Source organism: Narcine bancroftii, chromosome 8, assembly GCF_036971445.1.
Source record: "Narcine bancroftii isolate sNarBan1 chromosome 8, sNarBan1.hap1, whole genome shotgun sequence".
NCBI lineage: Eukaryota > Metazoa > Chordata > Chondrichthyes > Torpediniformes > Narcinidae > Narcine > Narcine bancroftii.
The window spans coordinates 62602666-62623695 of record NC_091476.1 but is presented as its reverse complement, the minus strand read 5'-3'; the positions used below and the strand labels follow the sequence as shown (position 1 = coordinate 62623695).

At 44.8% G+C, this 21030-nt stretch overlaps 1 protein-coding gene across 2 annotated transcripts in view; it reads right to left on the bottom strand.

Annotated features, from left to right (window-relative positions):
• Window positions 1-21030, bottom strand: part of LOC138740769 (nuclear RNA export factor 1-like) — a 109338-nt gene that overhangs the window by 40243 nt on the left and 48065 nt on the right. The window contains exons 4-12 of one of the 2 annotated variants that reach the window (XM_069893847.1): window positions 20374-20457; window positions 20026-20130; window positions 18991-19071; window positions 16825-16894; window positions 14424-14512; window positions 13206-13313; window positions 5121-5230; window positions 1959-1995; window positions 102-170 (exon numbers count right to left, since the gene is read on the bottom strand). In XM_069893847.1, coding sequence (XP_069749948.1) covers window positions 102-170; window positions 1959-1995; window positions 5121-5230; window positions 13206-13313; window positions 14424-14512; window positions 16825-16894; window positions 18991-19071; window positions 20026-20130; window positions 20374-20457 — 753 coding nt within the window. The remainder of the gene's footprint in view (window positions 1-101; window positions 171-1958; window positions 1996-5120; window positions 5231-13205; window positions 13314-14423; window positions 14513-16824; window positions 16895-18990; window positions 19072-20025; window positions 20131-20373; window positions 20458-21030) is intronic. The other variant, XM_069893848.1, reaches the window with a different exon arrangement.

Below are 21030 nucleotides of genomic sequence, written 5' to 3'. Positions count from 1 at the left end.
ATTCTGGGAATGTATCTCTTCAGATCCCTCAGTGCAAGAAGCCCATTCACCAGATAACAACCAAAGTCAATCCCTTTCAAAGCAGGATATTCATGTCATACCTTGCATGGAGGAAGTGTGGTTGGTGTTTCAACGTCAAAAGAAATTGGTGGAGGGAGCTCATGACCATCCTGTGTGTAGAAAACCAGAACAAGTCAAGAATCTCGATCACAGCCAGACGTTAGCACTTTAAACACTCACTCTATGAAAACCACCCAGAGCTGAGGTAACGAAACAAAATAGAACACACAAGACTTTGATACAGAATGGAATCTGGATCGCCAAACCCACACCATCTGTCAAGCACCCATTGTTTTAATTCATCCAACCCTAACCCATTATATTCTACCCCCCCTCCCCAGCTCTCATCACCTCCCCCTCACAGATTCTCTACCCCTCACACTGGAGACAATTTGTAACAGCCCAGCAAACCTGCTAAAGCAACATGCCCTTGAGATGTGGGAGGACCCCCAATCCAGGGAGAGCGGGCAAACTCCACGGAGGGTAGGGTCAAATCTGGGTTCCTGGAGTTGAGAGGCAACAGCTCGATGCCACTGTGCTACATTATACATTGTAAAATGTAGACACACAACATGATAACAGGCCCATCTGGCCCACAAGTCCAAGGTGCCCAATTAACCTAGTATGTTTTTTTAAAAGATGGTAGGAAACTGAAGCACCCGGAGGAAACCCACCCAGGCACATAGAGACATACAAACTTCTTGCAGACAGCACTGGATTCGAATTGGGGTTTGCTGGTGCTGTAGTAGTGTTGGCCAACCACCAACCAATATCAGATATGGTATTGACTTTTACTTGATAACGTCCTCTTTCTAATTGGGCATGAAACCAATGGGCTTAAACCTTATTTGTGTTCTAACATTACTAAAATGGAATTGAGTTAAAATCAAGTGATGAAATGTCAATTTCTAGATTAAAGGTGAAAATTGATCAAAGGTGACTCTGGACACAAGACTTTCTGATGCTTCATTTTCTGGGTCCACTCCCTCTCCCATGAACTCATCCCGAGTCTAAGCAAGACTGTATGTCGAACCTAGAACAGAACAGCACAGAAGCAGGTCCTTTGGTCCATAGTACCTGTGCTGAACACAATGCTCACCTGCCTGAATATATCCCCCATCCCTTGCAATGTTCATGTGTCTGACAGCCTCTTGAACAGCACAATCGTGGACCCCCCCGAGCACTGACCACTTGAACTGCACATCTCCTTCCACCTTCCATTTAAAAACTATGCTTCTCATATTTGAGATTTCCACCTTGGGAACTGGACTATCAACCCTGTCTATGCTTCTTTCAGTTCTTACCTGAGCTTCAGCCACTCCAGAGAATACAATTCATCTAACCTCATTCCCTCTAAATCCAGACAACCTCTCCAGCACCCTCTGCATCCTACTTATAAATGTGGTGACCAGAACTATACACAATATTCCAACCTCCCAACTTTTATACTCGATGTTCATACCAATTAAGTTAAACAAGAAAGTCCGCAGCATTTTTGTGCATGTCACCCATTACTTCCTCTAGCTGCTGTGTGACCAAAGCTTTTGCATGACAGACTTTCCTGTTTTAACTCTGTGCAGATACTGGGGTCAGGTAGGATGATGGGCTCAGGCCACAAACATTGGTTACCATTTACTTCCTAATGGATGTTGCGTGACCCTGCTGAGTTTCTTCGTGTATTGCCCCGACCAATGAATGCAAGCATATCTTTTTTTAAAAAAAAACACCTTAAACATGTGCATTGCCGATTTCAAGAAGCTGTGGATTTGCACCCCTACCAAGATCTTTCTGCCCATTAATGCTCATTCACTGTACATTTCCCCTCCCAAAGTGCAGCACCTTACATGTGGTCGGGTTAAACACCATTCATTCACCAAAAACCCCAATGATGTACTCACCAGTCTGAGCAGCTTTGGAAATTTTTCCCTGACAGCACTGTCAAACATTGCAAGGAGGGAGAGAAGTGAAACAAAAGTAAAAGGGTTTAAAGGCAGTGAGAAAACTTCCATCAAAACATCATGAATGGCCAGAATGACCCCATCGCACCTTGCCCCCAGAGACAATCCTCAGCTGACACTCCCTTCCCTGCCGTGTCACAGTTGAACGGTGATTGATGTAGACTGAAAGCATGGATTGTATTTCTATTGTATATGTGGTCAAGATCCAAGTACCCACCTTCCCAGTTAAAAAAAAACATTCTGATTAGTTGGGAAATACGCCCACTAAATGGGCAGAGCTATCGAGCTTGATTCAATTCATCTCAATGTCATACTGAGCAAACTCCAGTCAAGTTGCCGTGGGGAAGCAGGAAAAAGTACCACATACCAAATTAGGAGGAAGGTACCCCGAGGCTCACTCCCATGTGGTGCACAGACGAAATCAAAGAGAATTACCCAACCCCCAATTAACTGGTATCTCAATGGGGTCTCTGTAATTTTCAGGGAGGTTTTAATCCCAGTTACTTGGAACCAAGAATTTCTTGTGACTCAGCACTGAAATAAACATTCTGCTTCCACGCAAAGGCCTTGCTCTGGATGCTCTGGCAGGTTAACGTGACAGAGTAAAACGCAGTCACCACCTGGTAATTATTTGAACCTTGTGTTGTCAGGTATCCGAGGATGCACTCACAACTCGTTGAGAGCCTCCCTCTAGGCGGCATCCAGCCAACGATGCTGCGGCAACATTACTTTGCACATTGAAAACTCCAAGGAGTGGACAGGACCATGGTGTGGCATTCTTAGAAGAGACTATTGATTTTATGTCTGGGCATTTACAGGTAATTTTAATAACAGCCCCAAAAATGACTTAAAAGAGTAAATGCAAATGGTCGAGCCTGTTACAGCATAAAGCTTTTTGTCGGTCTGTTTAGGCTACATTAGTTCCAACAGCTTCCAATCCCTAAAACAATTTACAGCACAATCCTGAAAGAAGAAAAATAATCTCTCTACACATCCTTGGGAGGCTTTTAGAGTGAAGCACAAATTTATCTTCCATTGCAGTACACAACATTTTTTTTGCATTACATCATTCCACCGTCAAACTTTTGTCTATTTAGTGCAGCACACAAATTGCTTATTTTCCAAGTGCACAAAACAAGGGAATTATTTCAGATTTTAACTTGCACCGACTGAGTGATTCCACCCGCATCATTCCTGGAAAAGCGCTAACCCATAATGGAAATCCCACTGGAAGTCATCAGTTCAATGGCAGGTGGAGGTTTGAAAACCAGCCCTGTATCAGCCAACTTAAAGCAATGCTGACTCCAAGTCTTTCTCTTTTCCCTAACCTTCTTTCTCCTGCCCTCTCCTATCAGAGCCACTCTCTCCCCTCTTCCACCCTTCCACCTGTATCCATTCATGACCTGTTGGCCTGTGCTCCTCCCCCTGGCCCTTCCACCCTCCTCTCCTCACTCCCCCCCCCCCCCCCCCACTTTTTATTCAGGCACATTTTCTTTGCTCACAGCTTTGATGAAGGGCACAGGGTCAAAATGATACCCTTATCTCCTGATGGATGCTGCATGCCCTGCTGTGTTTCTCCATCACATTGGTGTATTGCCTCCAATCTCATTCTTATTGAGGTTCTGTTTACTTACCAAGCTAGCACTCACCTGAACATGGACGATAGTACACAGGAACAATGTTGGAAAAAGAGATACCGACACTATGATTAGTTAGCATTGGGTAGGGAGGAGGATTAAGCCAATGTGATTGCACCAAAGTACAAGCTACTAAATCCATTTAAACGAGTTCTGTGCACTGGGTATGAACAAAATCAGCAGGCCAGTAAATGGGGGGGAAAACAAAAAAGCCTCAAAAGGGATGGCGTGAGAGTTCAAGGATAAAGAGTGAAAGAATGAGGAAAAGGAGAGGGCAGAATGAAGAACTGCTGTCCAAAGAATATCCAATTATTTAATTGCCTTCATTACATGTATCAGCCTTTTTTTAAAAAGCGATTGATCAACATTGTGCAAATTTCATTGAGCCATGTCTCTGAATTTTCATCCCAAAAGGCAATTCATGTCATTATCTTGGCATTGGACTGTCAAAACTGGAGGCTGCAGGAAATGTGCAAATGTTTTCAATTTGACATACAGCATGGGAACCGGTCCTTCTGACCTCTGAGCCTGTGCCACCCAAATATACCAATTAACCCACAGCCCCGGATTGTTTTTGAAGGGTGGGAGGAAACCCACATAGATGTACAAACTCCCTATAGAGCCAGATTCGAACCCGAGTCGCTGGGACTGTAATAGCGTTGTTCTAATCGCTATGCTAACCGTGTCGCCCATTTCTCTTGAGCTGCTTTGGCAGGGAGCTCCGTTCAAACTGGTCAAATTCTGGGGTATACGGCAAAGCCAAGAATGCTCCAAAGCCACATGGTCGCATCTCTACTCCGGAGGCTGCTTCTATCTTAGGCTTGTTCCCTGCTGTTCGAATCTTAACTCGCCATGGGGTCATTCAGCCTTCTTCACTGGGCCAATAGGAAGGCGGTAGCTCCGCTTCCACAGGTTTACAAGATGATTTGAGTCCTCTTGCACATCTAAAAAAAATTAACTAGCTGATGTGCATTTAAAAAAAATATACAGGCTCATTTGACTCATTTGCACAACTATTGGCTTTCAAGACCAAAGCTTTTTTTGCTTCAAGGGATACAAGGAGAGGAATGCCAGGAACCTCTGGAAAAATTTACAACTTGGCAAGGCTTGAGGCACGTCAAATTTTACAGCCTTCCTCCTCAACGTCAGTACATTTGGCCCATCAGGAAGATAACATGTAACTAGGGTAACAATTAGATTTTAATCCACATCTTTATTGTTAGGCCTCGTTTATTTTGAAAACAGGACTTTTAAGTCCTATCTTCCTGCAGACCAGGAAAAAATTATCACTTTCAATTAAAAAAAAATTGCACAGATGGAGACAAAATGTCAGCGCCCCCCTGAGAGATAATGAACTTTTTTTTTAGTACTAGTGAAATGAAAAGCAAATAAATTAATTATAAATTGAAATATACAAGGGTAAAATAGTGTGCAGCATTTGCAGAGAGGGGAAGCTCCCACTGACCTGACGTACATCGCCTGATCTCGGAAGTTGCTGCAAAGTGGATTCCCTTCCAGCCAAAGTTCTTCCAGCTTGAAGCCTTTTATTTTGTCCAGATCCCGTTCGGATTTGAGCTAAAGAGAAATTCAATGTTGCCAAGTTCTTATTGGTGACTGCAATGCTTTAATCTAGGCACACTCATCAAGTACCTCTTTCAAACTTACAGTGCCCTCCATAATATTTGGGACAAAGAGGCATTTTTTCCCTTGTGCTTCACAGTTTTAAATTTGTAATCAAACAATTCACATGTGATTAAGGTGCAAATTCCAGATTTTGTTCAAGGTTATTTGTGTGCATTGTGGTTTGACCCTGTAGAAATTACAGCACTTTTTATACATAGTTCCCCCATTTCAGGGCACCATCATGTTTGGGACATAGCAATGGTTTGTATATCAGTCATGTTTAGTACTTTGTTGCATATCCCTGCATATAACAACTGCTTGAAGACATCCTCATGCGCTGATGATGCTCTGCCAGGCCGCTACTGCAGCCATCTTCAGCTCCTGCTTGTTTCAGGAGCTTGTCCCCTTAAGTTTTCTCTTCAGCATATGGAAAGTGTGACTGACTTGGCCATTCAAGAATTTTCCAGTTTTTACCTTTGTTGCTTTAGCAGTATGCTTGGGATCATTGTCTTGCTGTAGGATGAAGTGCCAGCCAATGAGTTTAGAGGCATTTGCTCAATCTTAAGAAGATCAGATGTTTCTATACACCTCAGAATTCATTTTGCTCCTGCCGTCAGCAGTTATATCGTCAATGAAGATAAATGCACCAGTAACTGTGGCATCCAAAGATGCCCAGGCCATATCATTCCAGAATTCTGCAGGCTCTTACTGGAAAACAGTAATCTAGCCATCCTGTATCTGTGGCTAACTAGTGGAGCCTCTATATCTCTGATCAGACAGTTGTCATTATCACATCCACACCTGCCTCCTGAAGAGTGTTTCTGATCCGTGGGGCAGGCTTTTGGGGATTTTTCTTCATTATGATGAGAATTCTTCCGCCATCAGCAGTGGAGTCTTCCTTGGAATACCAGTCCTTTTGCAATGACCGAGCTTACCAGTATGGTCTTTCTTCTTAATGGTGTTCCAAACAGGTCATCCGAAAGTTTGGGCGATGTCTCTCACTGTTTTATTCTTGTTTTTCAGTTTCATAATGGCTTCTTTGATTTTCATTGGCACAACTCTGGTCCTCGGATTGGAAAATGGCAACTGCAGACTCCAAAGGTGATCAATAGCTTAGAAGCAAGCCCAGCTCTCTTGTACCCACACCAGTGAAGCAATTAAACATCCCTGAGTTCTCACAAACACCTGTGAAGTCAAATGACCAAAACATTATGGTGCCCTGCAATGAGGGATGTATAAAATGTGTTGTAATTTCTACAGGGTCAAACCAAAAGTTTAGACAAATAACCTTCAACAAAATCTGGAATGTGCACTTTAATCACGTGAATTGTTTGATTACAAATTTAGAACTGTGGAGCACAGAGGCAAATAAAGGGAAAAAAAAATCTTTGTCCCAAACATTACAGAGAGCGTTGCAGAGGTCAGAATTTTCCTTAAAAAGCAGGGAAAAAGCATGTTTCTCTCGATTAAAAACCACAAGCTTTGAATACCACGAAGCAACAGATCCATGTCAACACTGTGTTCAGAGTACCTGTGTGAACCGATACCCATTTTAACCCGAGTTCAATATTCTGGAAGATTACTATATATTTCTGACCATCATTAAAAATAACACTTTTCTTTGGCTTGGCTTCGCGGACGAAGATTTATGGAGGGGGTAAAAAGTCCACGTCAGCTGCAGGCTCGTTTGTGGCTGACAAGTCCGATGTGGGACAGGCAGACACGATTGCAGCGGTTGCAGGGGAAAATTGGTTGGTTGGGGTTGGGTGTTGGGTTTTTCCTCCTTTGCCTTTTGTCAGTGAGGTGGGCTCTGCGGTCTTCTTCAAAGGAGGTTGCTGCCCGCCAAACTGTGAGGCGCCAAGATGCACGGTTTGAGGCGTTATCAGCCCAGTGGCGGTGGTCAATGTGGCAGGCACCAAGAGATTTCTTTAGGCAGTCCTTGTACCTTTTCTTTGGTGCACCTCTGTCACGGTGGCCAGTGGAGAGCTCGCCATATAACACGATCTTGGGAAGGCGATGGTCCTCCATTCTGGAGACGTGACCCATCCAGCGCAGCTGGATCTTCAGCAGCGTGGACTCGATGCTGTCGACCTCTGCCATCTCGAGTACTTCGACGTTAGGGATGTAAGCGCTCCAATGGATGTTGAGGATGGAGCGGAGACAACGCTGGTGGAAGCGTTCTAGGAGCCGTAGGTGGTGCCGGTAGAGGACCCATGATTCGGAGCCGAACAGGAGTGTGGGTATGACAACGGCTCTGTATACGCTTATCTTTGTGAGGTTTTTCAGTTGGTTGTTTTTCCAGACTCTTTTGTGTAGTCTTCCAAAGGCGCTATTTGCCTTGGCGAGTCTGTTGTCTATCTCATTGTCGATCCTTGCATCTGATGAAATGGTGCAGCCGAGATAGGTAAACTGGTTGACCGTTTTGAGTTTTGTGTGCCCGATGGAGATGTGGGGGGGCTGGTAATCATGGTGGGGAGCTGGCTGATGGAGGACCTCAGTTTTCTTCAGGCTGACTTCCAGGCCAAACATTTTGGCAGTTTCCGCAAAGCAGGACGTCAAGCGCTGAAGAGCTGGCTCTGAATGGGCAACTAAAGCGGCATCGTCTGCAAAGAGTAGTTCACGGACAAGTTTCTCTTTTGTCTTGGTGTGAGCTTGCAGGCGCCTCAGATTGAAGAGACTGCCATCCGTGCGGTACCGGATGTAAACAGCGTCTTCATTGTTGGGGTCTTTCATGGCTTGGTTCAGCATCATGCTGAAGAAGATTGAAAAGAGGGTTGGTGCGAGAACACAGCCTTGCTTCACGCCATTGTTAATGGAGAAGGGTTCAGAGAGCTCATTGCTGTATCTGACCCGACCTTGTTGGTTTTCGTGCAGTTGGATAATCATGTTGAGGAACTTTGGGGGACATCCGATGCGCTCTAGTATTTGCCAAAGCCCTTTCCTGCTCACGGTGTCGAAGGCTTTGGTGAGGTCAACAAAGGTGATGTAGAGTCCTTTGTTTTGTTCTCTGCACTTTTCTTGGAGCTGTCTGAGGGCAAAGACTATGTCAGTAGTTCCTCTGTTTGCGCGAAAGCCGCACTGTGATTCTGGGAGAATATTCTCGGTGACACTAGGTATTATTCTATTTAGTAGAATCCTAGCGAAGATTTTGCCTGCAATGGAGAGCAGGCAAAAATAACACTAAATAAAGGGCAAAAGGCCAAAACCACCATAATACTTTTGGACAGTGGGTCAAGTGGCTTCTGTGGGAGAAAAAAAATGGCAGACGATTCCGGGGCCACAAAGGATGAAGGCCCGATATGTCTCACCATCCTTTTACTAACACTGATGCTGCTCAACCTGCTGAGTTGCAGATTGCTTTTTGGTCCAGATTCCAGCAGTCTCCTGATGACCAGTTTGGAGTTCAGCAAGACGAAAGCAGACCAGGCTCCATTTCAAGCTTGCTCAATACATAACAAAAGCAGCTTCTATAATAAGAGCACACTTGAACATTTCTGAGTGAATATAATCAAAAGCTGAGAACTTGACTATTGGCAGCCTGCAAAGAAGAAACAACATTAACAGTTTCCATTTGAGATGATTTTTAAAAATTTAGGCATTCCTGCCCCAAGAGCCTGTGCCCTCCAAATGCACATTTTTTTTTTGAAGGGTGAGTGGAAACCAGAAGATCTGGAGTAAACGCACACAGGCAATGGGGAGAGCGTACAAACTCCACACAGACAGCACTGGATTCGAACACAAATTGCTGGAGCTGTAATTGTGTCAGACATTGGAGTTTGCCCTTCAAAGATGAAGAACCTGACCCAGAAGACCTTCTTATTTGGAAGACATTATGTGCTGACATACAACATACGGAAGCTATTATAGCAGCACCGACCCAGGATCAAGTCTGCCCGCTGTCTATAAGGAGTATGTATGTTCTCCCTGTGACTGTTTGGGATTCCTCTGGGTGCTCTGGTTACCTCTCAAGTTCCGAAGATATAGGGGGTCAGTGGGTTCAAGGGTCACACTGGTGAATTCGGGCAAGGTGGGCTCATGACCCGGAAGGGCCGGTTACCCTGCTGTATCTAAAAAAACAACTCATGACCCCAAACAGATCCTCTTTCTTTGTGGATTCTGCAATATAGGGCCTTGAAGTTAAAGATGTAACGTTCCTCACAAATGTCTCAGGACTTTGCAATATTCAGCCAATGTATTTCTTGGGGTGGCTGGCCATTGAGAATTTCCAGTGAAGAGGATAATTGATGCAGTTCATTGATTAAAGACTATTTCCAAAGCTATGTCAAAAATATATGGCGTTATCACATAGCCCGAGTCAATGCAGCACGAGTGATGCCAGTTCTCATCCAACACTCAAAGATACACCTGCCAACAAAATAAAGAAAAACGTATTCCTTGCAAAGTAGTTGGGCGAAAAATAAGAGACAGAAATCGATGAAAGACAGTAGTTATCACGCCAGGATAGACCTCTATCAAGTCACCTCTCGTCGCTCCAAAGAGAAAAGTCCCAACTCTGCTAACCTTGCCTCATAAGGACTTGTTTTCCAATCAAGGCAACATCCTGGTAAATCTCCTCTGCCCCCTCTCCGTCACTTCCACAGGCAAACTCATGATTTTCTGTTCAAGTCACTCATGAGGGACCTTGTGAAATGCCTTACTACAATCCATATAGACCATACCATTAATTTCTTTTGTTACCGCCTCAAAAAACTCAATTAGGCTTGTGAAGCACGAGCTTGCCCTCACAAACCCATGCAGACTATCCCTGAGAAGATTGTTCTTCTCTAAATGCTCGCAAATCCTATCCTGAAGAATCCTCTCCAATAGTTTGCCCGCCACTGAAGTAAGACTCGCTGGTCTATAATGCCCAAGATTCTCCCTATGACTTTTATTAAAGAAGGGGATCACATTTTCCATTCTCCAATCCACCAGTACCTCCCCTGTGGCCAAGGAGGAGCCAAAGATCATTGCCAATGCCTCAGCAAACTCTTCCCTCCCTTCCCATAGTAACCTGGGAAATATCTGGTTCTGGAGAGTTATCAATCCTAATGTTTTTAAGAAGATCCAGCACTTTGTCTTTTTTAATCTCAACATGTTCCAGCACATAAGCTTGTTCTATTCAGTCCTCACCTTGACCAAGGACCATTTCTCTGGTGAATAATGAATTAAAAATATGTATTTAGGACCTCCCAACCTCCTCTGCCTCCAGGGACATTGGCTCCTTCCTTAACCAGCCCCACCTTCACTCTCATCATCCTTCTGTTCCCGCCTCCCCACCCCCACCCCCGTAAGCACAGAATGCCTTGGGGGTTCTCCTTGAATCTACCTGCCAAGGCCTTCTCATCAAGATTCAAGATTCAACTTATTATCACAGTAATAAAAGTGTCATATGACACATTTCTTTTTGCCTGCTGCAAGGCAAATAGATTTGCTACCAGCAGGAATTGCCTCTTACAATTCTTACAGTCAGACATCACTCAGTCAGAGAGAGAGGATTAAAAGAGAGTCCCCCCAGAGTCACCAGCCTCCACAACCACATAGAGTCCAGTCAAAACCATTGGCCACCTAAGCTCCAGATCCGAACTTCCAGCACAGTCAATCAGGAACCTGCAAATGCCCTCGGCACCTCCTCGCATCCTGGTTCCAATACACTTCCAGCTAGTTCGAGTCAGTCTCCAGCAGTCCGCAGCCCAGCACGAGTCTCCCGGTAGCAGTCTTCAGCAGCCCACAGCTTCCTCTCCTTGAATTTTCAGCAGCCCACCTCATGCACTAGTCCCTCAGCTGCAGAGCCCCCTCACTGTTCCACCACCATGGTCACTGTCCTCGTGGATCATCTCGTCCACTTCTCCCTCTCAGACTTCCTGTCTTTCGGTGCCCTGTTCCAGTCCTCCGCTTCCCTGGAGTCTGCAGCCCCTCATGGCTAATAGGCACCGCCATCTTGGACGCAGAATCGTGGTAGAGTGATTTAAAATAAAAACCCGTCAGCTTCCTCAACGGGCCATTCAAAGCTCGCTCGGAGCCGATGGCAGTTGACTGGGCGGCTGGACCCCATGGGAGCGCTGTATCTCCGCCTCCTCGATTGCCACAGCTTTGCACCAGCGGCAACACTGCCATTACAGCAGCTCTGGCAGCACCACCATCTCGATACTGGTGCATTGTAGATCTATCTAGGGTATGGCAGGTAGGGCACATACCCTGGGCGCCACTTGCAGGGGACATTGTGTTCGCCTCGCCCACCCAATATCCAAGTCCCTAGCCCAACAATGAATCCCCATCCCAGGGGTGCAGTGCTGCCAGGACTCACTTAAGTACCCCAGAGCGCCACTCCAGGACCTCATTTTCCTTACCTATAATCCTTCATGCAGCTGGAACTGTTCTGCCAGTGCCAGGAAACAAAGAGGGTAAGGAAGACAGCCATCTTTCCACTGATCCCGTATTAAACGAGATGTTGGAGTGGCCTGATGAGAAGTTGCCCGGAGCTGCCCATTGAGGTGTTGGTGAGGCACTCTGGTGAGATCTGGCAGCACTGCACCTAGGGCTGGCGCCACCATTAGGTGAACCAGACCTGAGAGGGAGCGCTGGCGACCCTCTGAAGAATCGCAGGTAAGACTTTATTTTGCCCTGAAGTGGAAGCAACATTTATGTTTGAGTGCAAGGGGAGAGATTATGTGCAAAGGAGCAGGAAAAAAAAACTCGCACCTGACTTGCCCAATGTTTATCTTCACTGGGAGGCCACTTGTGCTATCTGTGGCCTACAGCAGACTCTTGCAGAACAAAGGGAGAGTCTGTTCCCCACTGAAGCCAGGTAGAGTTATTCTGGGATGAGAAAGAAAGTTCAGGTACAGGCTGCCCTTCTCAGCTCAGCAGTCAGCCCGGTTTGGGCCATCCTCGGGTGCGGGAGGGGTGGCCTTCAGTCACCACCGGTGCAACGGCAGTTAACAGCAATGCATTTACAGTTCTCCAGAGAGCAAGCTCCAGTGCCCAACTTTGGAGTGGCTGCACGTCAATACGCTGTATATTCAACATGCTGGTTTTTTGAACAAACGAGTCTAACCGGATGGCAGGCGCAGTGGCTTTAAACAGAGGAGGGGGGAGGGAGCGAGAGAGAGACTGCTTCTCCCCATTAAAAACCTTTCACCCGTCCCACTTCTAACCCTGTTACAATGAACCTGGCTGTGAGGAATGGTGCTGATTTAGGGAACAGGAATTCATGACCTCTGAGAAAGTGCTCAATACACATGCGGCCGATCTTCAAAACCAGCCCAATTGTCCGTTGAAACCACCCAACTGTCAACTTCATGTGGTCTTTTTAACCAGGGCAATTTTAGAGCTCGCCATAGGCACTATTTTAAATTAGATATGCCACTGCTTCTCATGCCTCCTTCTAGCTCTCCTCAAGTAATTTCTTGTTCCTTCCCAGCTATCATACAATGCCCTTGAGCACTTCCTTTATTTTGCTTCCTAAATCTACTGCATGTTTTCTTCTTCCTCTTAACTAGCTTCCTCACCTGTTTTGTCAACCACAGTTCCCTCTTCCTTCCATCTTGTTTCTGTCTCAGTGAGATGAATCTATCCAGAGCCCCTGCACAAGTGGTCTCTAAACAAACTCCACATTATTTCTGTGCTTTCTCCCAAGATCATGTGTTTCCAATTTATGCTCATCCCTTTGTAATTTACCCTTCCCCAATTAAACACAGCCATTTTGTCTGCTTTTATCCTTGTCCATTGCTGTGCTAAAGCTCAAGGAGTTGTGGTCACTAACATCAAAATGTTCCCACACCAATGGGTCTGTCACTCAACCAGGTTTATTACCCATTACTAGGTCTAGCCCGTCCTCTTCTCTAGTTGGCTGGTCCACATATACTGTGTCAGGAATCTGACAAATTCTGCCCCATCTATCCTTCCTGACCATTTAATGTGGACTCACCTCGTTTCTGGAAAGATTCAAAATTTTCAAATTGGGAACTTTGGAATTCAAGTCTGCCAGGTCATCAAGTCTGTACAACTTGTTGTTGCCCAGGTTGAGAGAGAGTAGCTGTAAAATAGTGCAAAACAGCAGTTATAATGCATAACCAGCTGGGACAATTAGACTTTCACATCCCTAACATGGGGCCTTTTGGGCCTCCAAATTGAATGCAAAAGGTGCATATTCTGTCAGCTAATTTCAAAGCTTGTTCAAACATTATTAATGATACTGTTATTCTTTAAGATATGCAATTTTCAAAAGATCTCCTTTATAGTTTAAATTTAAATATAGATACTCCCCAAATGACAACTTATGTGACTTACATCCATCCACACATAGGACTGATTTTTTTAAAATAAAAAATTTAAGCGGTTTATATGGTATTTGACGAACTACATCCGGGATATGGGGCATGCAAGAGCATGTTAGTTGGCATCCTGGGGTCAGTAGGCTGAGCACAGCTATCCTGATTCCCGCGCGCATGAGCGGTGAGTTCACAAATTAAAGTTCAGTTGTCACATGCGTGAGTTAAGAGCCCTGATGATATTGAATTCACGCCCTTAACTCGTGTGCCAACCAAACTCCAATACGTGAACCCACTGCTCATGCACCAACCAAAAACTCGCATATGTACACAGGAATCAAGATGGCCGTGCCCAACCTACAGACTCTGGGTCGCTGACTAACAAAGTACGCACATTTTAGCTCTTACGCACCGCACCCTGCGTCCGTTATAGCTTGTCAAATACAACATTTGATTAAAAAGTTTGCTTTAAGACTTCAACATTCCACACTCGCAGGCAAAATTCCGACATGTCCATTTTGAGATACCACCAATTTTTTGGTCCCAATTACGTTCATACGTTAGGGAGTATATGTACAGCACTTTTGGCAATTTTGGCCCACGAGTCCGTGGTGCCCAATTTACACACAATTAATCTACACCCTCCGGTATATTGCTTTCGAATGGTGGGAGGAAACCGGAACCCCTGGGGAAAACACATGTAGACAAGGGGAGCATGTACAAACTCCTTACAGACAGTGCGGGATTCAAACCCCAGTCCTGATTGCTGGCGCTGTAAAGGGGTTGCACGAACCACTATCTCAACCATGCCGCACACTGCTTGAACTTTTCTCATCAGAAATATTCCTTGAAAAGTATATTAGCACCCTGCTCACCTCTGGAATGTTTTCTTCTATGATTTTGAGAACTGTGCTCATGGAGTTCCTTCGATTTAACACCACCTCAATATTCTGAGAGGCAAGGTCTGAGCAAACAAACAGAAGATCTGAAGTAAAACATGAATGTCTGCAGATGTGGTAATTGAAGTCAACACACAATACTGGAGAAATTCAGTAGGTCAAACATATAGCAAAGATAACCAACATTTCAGACTTGAGCCCTAAGAGCAAAAAGTAGGTAGGCAGCTGGTTTTGGGTGGGGGTGGGAGGCAGGGGGAGTAGCAGTGGTCCAAAGGCGAGAAGTAATAGGTGGATAAGGGAGGGAGGGCACAACAGTTTCTGAGAATGGAGAGGGAAGAGGGTGGAGAGCTAGAGGAAAGGAGAGAGAAATAGGGAAGAGAGGGAGAAGGGGGAGTGGTCTTGCAGTAACCAAAGAATTTGATGTTAACGACATCTGGTTGGAGAGTGCACAGAGGGAATATTAAGCGCTGTTCCTCCAATTTACGGGTGGACACAGTTTGGCAGTGCATGAGGCCAGGGACAGACATGAATTGTGACTAATTTATGATCACCAATAAAATAAAGAAAACTGCAACACTTTTACATAAGCAAGGAGTGTGTTTGTAGACACATCTGGTCTCAACTACATCAGCCACAAATACTGCGGGTACATGGGGATCAAGGACAAGAGGGGACAACCTCAGGATTGAAGGGCACCCATTTAAAACAGATGTTGTGGGATTTCTCCAGCTAGAGAGTGGTGAACCTCTGGAATTTGCTGCCACAGGCAGCTGTGGAAGCCAAATTGTTGGGTATATTTAGGCAGAGATTGACAGTGGTGAAACATGAACGTTCGCAGACACTGTGACTGTAGTAAAAACACACAGAAATGCTGGAGGAACTCAGCCTGTCTCACAGCACCCATAAGAGGTAATATTACTGACACTTCAGGCCTGAGCCCTTCCTCAAGGTATTAGCAAAAAACAGGAAGACATCTGAATAAAGACTGAAGAATGGGAGGAAGAGGAATACAGACCATCAACCAAAAGGTATTCACTAGAAAGGTGAGAATTGATTTTGGCTCTGTGAAAAGAGAGAGAGGGAGAGAGAAAGGGAGAGACCTGAGAGAAAGCAACAGGGGAAAGTAGGGAAAGTAGGGGGGGGGGGGGGGGGGTAGTTTAATGGAAACTGGAGGTCGATGTTAATGCAACTCAGTTGGAGGATGCCCAGAAGGAAGATGAGGTGTCGCTTCTCCCATGAGGGTAGTCTCAATCTGAAAGTGCATAAGACCATGGACAGACATGTCAGCAAGGGAATGGGACATTGAATTGTCAGGATATCAAAGGTAATGGAGAGAAGGCAGGGGAGTGGGGATAAGTGGATCAGCTCATTATAGAATGGCAGATGGGACTCAATGGGCCGAATGGACAATTTTTGCTTCTCTGTCTTATGATCTAAGTGTGCATGTGCAACTGGGTGTGTCTCACCTCCTGACACCCAAAAGCTTTCTCAGCAGTGCTCAAGAACCCTCAGGCCCCTTATTTGCCTCTTGCAGCTGGTAGAAAAGCCGTTGGGTGCCAGGAGGTGAGTAACTCACCGTAGGATACATAGCATTATGTCCCATTCTTGTTGCCAAGGTGTTGATATCATTAAAGTTAAAATTTTAATTTAAAAAAAATTAGATGTATAGCCTTTCCAGTCTACGAGCCCCTACTGCCCAAGTACGTTTTGAAGGTGAGGAGGAAACCCACGAAGACACCGGGGAGAATGCAGAACTTCCTTACAGACAGTGCTGGGTTTGAACCCAGGTCACTGGTGCTGTTATAGCATTGCATGAAACGCTACGCTAAGCTAACCTTGCTACCCTTGAATCTCAAATGACTGTTCCTTCTGCCCTGTAAGTGATATTATAAAGAAACATCTATCTACAAGGGAGTCAGTACAACCCTGCCATCTCTTCTCTCGCTTCCCCTATGCCGCCAGCTTTCCCGAGTCCCAACCGGGAGTTAAACAAGAAAGTCTGCAAATGCTGGGGTTGTGTACAATACACAAACTTGGAGAAACTCAGCAGGGCAGGCAGCATTATAAAGGGTAATCAACATTTTAGGCCTTTGTCAGGTTCAACCTGGAAGATGTTTTAATGTGAATAGACTGTCACAAATGAATCACAAGATGGACAATTCACAACTAAGGAACTGGTTGCTTGCCTGCTTTCCTCAAACCTGAACATCACTCCACTGCCTGGATTGGAAGTAGACGTGAGCGCAGGGATTCCTGTGCATCTATAAATTGTCCCTGGGAAGGCAGCCAGGAGACAGGAAGTACAAAATGTGATGCACGTGCAGAAAGATTCAGCGTGGTCAAAGAACTGAAGATCAAGTAAAGCCCAAATCCATACCTGGGTCACTGCGTATGCTATTCAAGTCGAGGGACTGCTGTGATCCATCATAACGTTTACTCATGCATTGCTGTAAAATAAGAAGTATTTTTTTCCCCAGATTATTTCACATTTCCTCATGACAGAAAGTTGATATTTGCTCTCAAAGGAATACCTTCACCCCTGTTATCCCCACCCCAACTCGGGCACCCTTGTCTCTGCCGACATGGACAATCCTGGGCTGGGGAAACAGGAGAGGTCAGGAAAAAACTACCATGTGGTCAGAGGGATAAGGTTACAGAGTCTGGATTGCCCCCAATCTCTTGAGCGGGAGGGCAGCTGCAATAATTTGCCCCGGCACTTTGGAAATGACCCCGGTGAAAAATAACACATCAGAGAATCAAAAACACCGCAGATACTGGAAATCAGGGTTTAAAAAAAAAAAATCTAAGGATTGCTGGAAGTGTTCCAATCAGCCCTCACCTGCAGGCGTCTGTTTCTCTCCCACACCACCCTCCCAGATTCAGCTTCACCCGCTGTATTTTAAAATAATTGTTTTTCTATTTACAGCAGGGTAGAAGCTGATTCTGGCCATTTAAACCTGTGCTGCCCAATTACCTACAATCCTATACGTTTTGGAGAGTGGGAGGAACCCAAAGGAAACCCACGTAAACACAGGGAAAACGCATCAACTCCTAACAGACAGAGCCGGATTCAAATCCAGTCACTGGCACTGTAACAGCGTTGCGCTAATCGCCGCACTAACTGTGCCACTATTTCCAACGTTTTCTGTGTAGAACATTGAAGGATATTTTGCTAAAGGCAAATTTTGTCAACTTGAAACCTGCCATACGTCAAATCAAGTGTTAACATCCAGAATTGGAATTATAAATCACATTCATTAGTTCAGTATCAAAGGTGACGTCATAGAGACTGTACCAACTCTCAAAGAGATGCTTTGCTCCATTCATTTTGAGTGAAGCAGAAAAGTTTGCAGACGCTGTGATTGTAGTAAAAACACATCGAAAAGCTGGAGGAACGTAGCCATTCTTTCAGTGTCCAGAAAAAGCAAAGATATATTGCCGATGTTTTGGCAGATACTGCTTATTCCTTTGGGCTTTGTTGCCAATGTATAATTGCACGTACTGTGCTATAGATTTCTATGTTCCACGAAGTGGTCATGAACTTTGGAGTTCATTAATTCTGCACACTGACCATTCTCTAGCAAGTAAGAGAATGGAATTCAAACAGGAGTCAAGCAGGAAAGCACCTTTTATTGATTCTGTGCAAGGTTTTTTAGGAATGCATTTGGCTCGAGCTAATACCACAACTCCATTATATCATGACTATATCATTTCCCCCTCTCATTAGCTTTAGAGTCTCTGACCCCGGAATACCATCCCTCTGCCAATGGTACACACCCCCAACTTTCCTCATTTTACGATGCCGGAGGCCATTCAGCCCACTGGCTTTTTGCAACCCAGAAAGCAATTTCCCAACTATGTGACCCATTCTCCCTGTCAGCTTCTCTGAGATTCTGAGAGGAATTAGGGGATATGGGGAGAAGGCAGGTAGGTGGAGTTAGGTCATAAATTAGATCAGCCATGATCATATTGAATGGCGGAGCAGGCTCGATTGGCCATTTTTGGCCTACTCCTGTTCCTACTTCCTTTGTTCCTATGTTCCTATTCCTCTATCAAACAAGACTCGAGGCAACATCTAGTGGCCCAAGTAACCTACTATCCACAAGTCTGAGGGAGGAAATTGGAACAGGCAGGGAGGACATGCAAACTTCACATAGGGAGCTCCAGAGGTTGGCTTTGAACCTGGGTGAGTGAAGCTGTGAGACGGCAATGGCCACAATGGGCCATCCATTTCTATTCAACCTCAACAAAATGTCTCTGCCAATGAATGAGGAGAATTGACTGGTCTGGACCATCTGTTTAAATTACATTATTTCTCCATCCTCATTGCACTTTCACAAATATTTAGGACAAAGCAGTACTTCAGCTAAGGTCTAAACTATGACTTTAAAAAGGTTCAGCACAGCTTGCTTTCATGCCAGTGGGTAAAATGGTACAGCAAGTTTTGTACCCAGTACAAATTTTGTGGAATAGGCACCAAGGGGATAAAATTCCACAGCAAGTGTATGTCACATACTCCTCAGTGATCTCTGCATTCTCTTACCTTTATGTGTTCAATTTCTTCCAATTTGAGCTCGCTTGAGATGGAAGATGGTGGCATTGACGTGTTTACTTTGACGATGATCTGCAAGATAAGCATTTTATCATTTGAGAGAAATGATGATTTGCATTTAAATGACACCTTTCACAACGGTGGGATATTCAAAAGTATTGTAAATTGTAATTGATTTCCAACCACAATCATGCGCATATTGGGCTCTTCACGGAATGCTTTTTTAGTTTACCCAGGGGTAACTATTTAGCGAGGTAATGGGGGTAGTTCCACTGCTCCTCAAAACAGTGCCTTTGGATCGGTTGTGCTCAAGTTTGTCAGAGCCAAGATAGAGTGGTGGGTGCCTGGAATGCATTGTATATTCCAATGTGTGGAATGTGATGGTGGAGCCTCGTACAATGGGGTCATTCAAGACTCTTAGCCAGGCACATGGATGAAATAAGAGGGCTATAGGTGTGAGGTAGAGAAGGGTTAATTGTTATGGAGCACAATATCCTGGGCTGAAATGTCTGGACCTTTATATAATGTACTATACAGCATCAAATCCACGCTGTTGAAGATCCAACTGCGCTGGGTAGGTCACGTCTCCAGAATGGAGGACCATCGCCTTCCCAAAACCGTGTTATATGGCGAGCTCTTCACTGGCCATCGTGTCAGAGGTGCACAAAAGAGGTACAAGGACTGCCTAAATAAATCTCTTGGTGCCTGCCACATTGACCACCGCCAGTGGGCTGATATCGCCTCAAACCGTGCATCTTGGTGCCTCACAGTTCGGCGGGCAGCAACCTCCTTTGAAGAAGACCGCAGAGCCCACCTCACTGACAAAAGACAAAGGAGGAAAAACCCAACAACCAACCCCAACCAACCAATTTTCCCCTGCAACCGCTGAAACCGTGTCTGGCTGTCCCGCATCGGACTTGTCAGCCACAAACGAGCCTGCAGCTGACGTGGACATTTACCCCTCCATAAATCTTCGTCCGCGAAGCCAAGCCAAAGAAGAAAAGAAGAAGATACAAAGCCACTGACCCGATACGAATCCTTGTCAAAAATTCGTCTAGTTCTCTGCTCAAGGGCATCCGCAGTTGTCGAATCTTCAACATAGAACACTGCTTTATGACCATCATAATGGAACTGTGAAAATACAATGCCAAATTATTGTATGGTAAAGGCTGAACCTGAACCAATCCCATTATATCTTACCAGAATTCCCAGCCAAGAATCACAGACGTATGAACCAAAGCAGAATTTGTGCATTTCCCATCACTCCCATTGGGTTTTAGTTGGACTTGATCCATAGTGGTAAAATCTCATTTTAATGCCATAACTTTCTCAATGTGGAGCTTTTCCTGAACAATAAGATGCCATCATTCTTACCTGGACAGGAGTAAAGGGGACGCCACTCACAGTCTGCAATTTTAACAAAAGCCAGTTCTTATCATACTTCTTTCCATGAGGGATCTGATGAGAGAGCAAGCATATTTAATCATCACTTGTGTACAACGTGTAATAAAAATCATGTTTAGCCATTTGCATAAAGATGCATCAAATGATACCAAAGCAAAATATGAAAGTTTAAACTTTACTTAACTAACTAGACAAGGTCAGAATAACATACAAGATAGCTCCCTGGCATCTAAGTAGATGAGGGACTGTACAAAGTGGTGTGCAGTTTCATCCTTTATTGGATATCAAGACAGTGTGCAACAATTCCTAGAAGGGGCAAGGTGATGAGATGAAGAAATTGTCTAGTGTTGCTAATCAACAACTTTTATTTTTACTTAAGAAACTAACTCATGAATATTAGGGCATCTACTTTATTTGATGAGCACAGAGATAATTGGGCAAGGCCAAATTTTTTAACCCATTATCCAGAGAGTCTCATGTAACTTAGCCACAGGCTGAGCGATTTTAGGCAGCAGGCCAGAGCAATCCACATTGCTGTAAGTCTGGTTGTATTAGTAGATCTGATATGGTCAGGGTCATTGTTATGGATGCCAGTTTTTAAACTGCAGACAGCAGTTTTTGAGCACA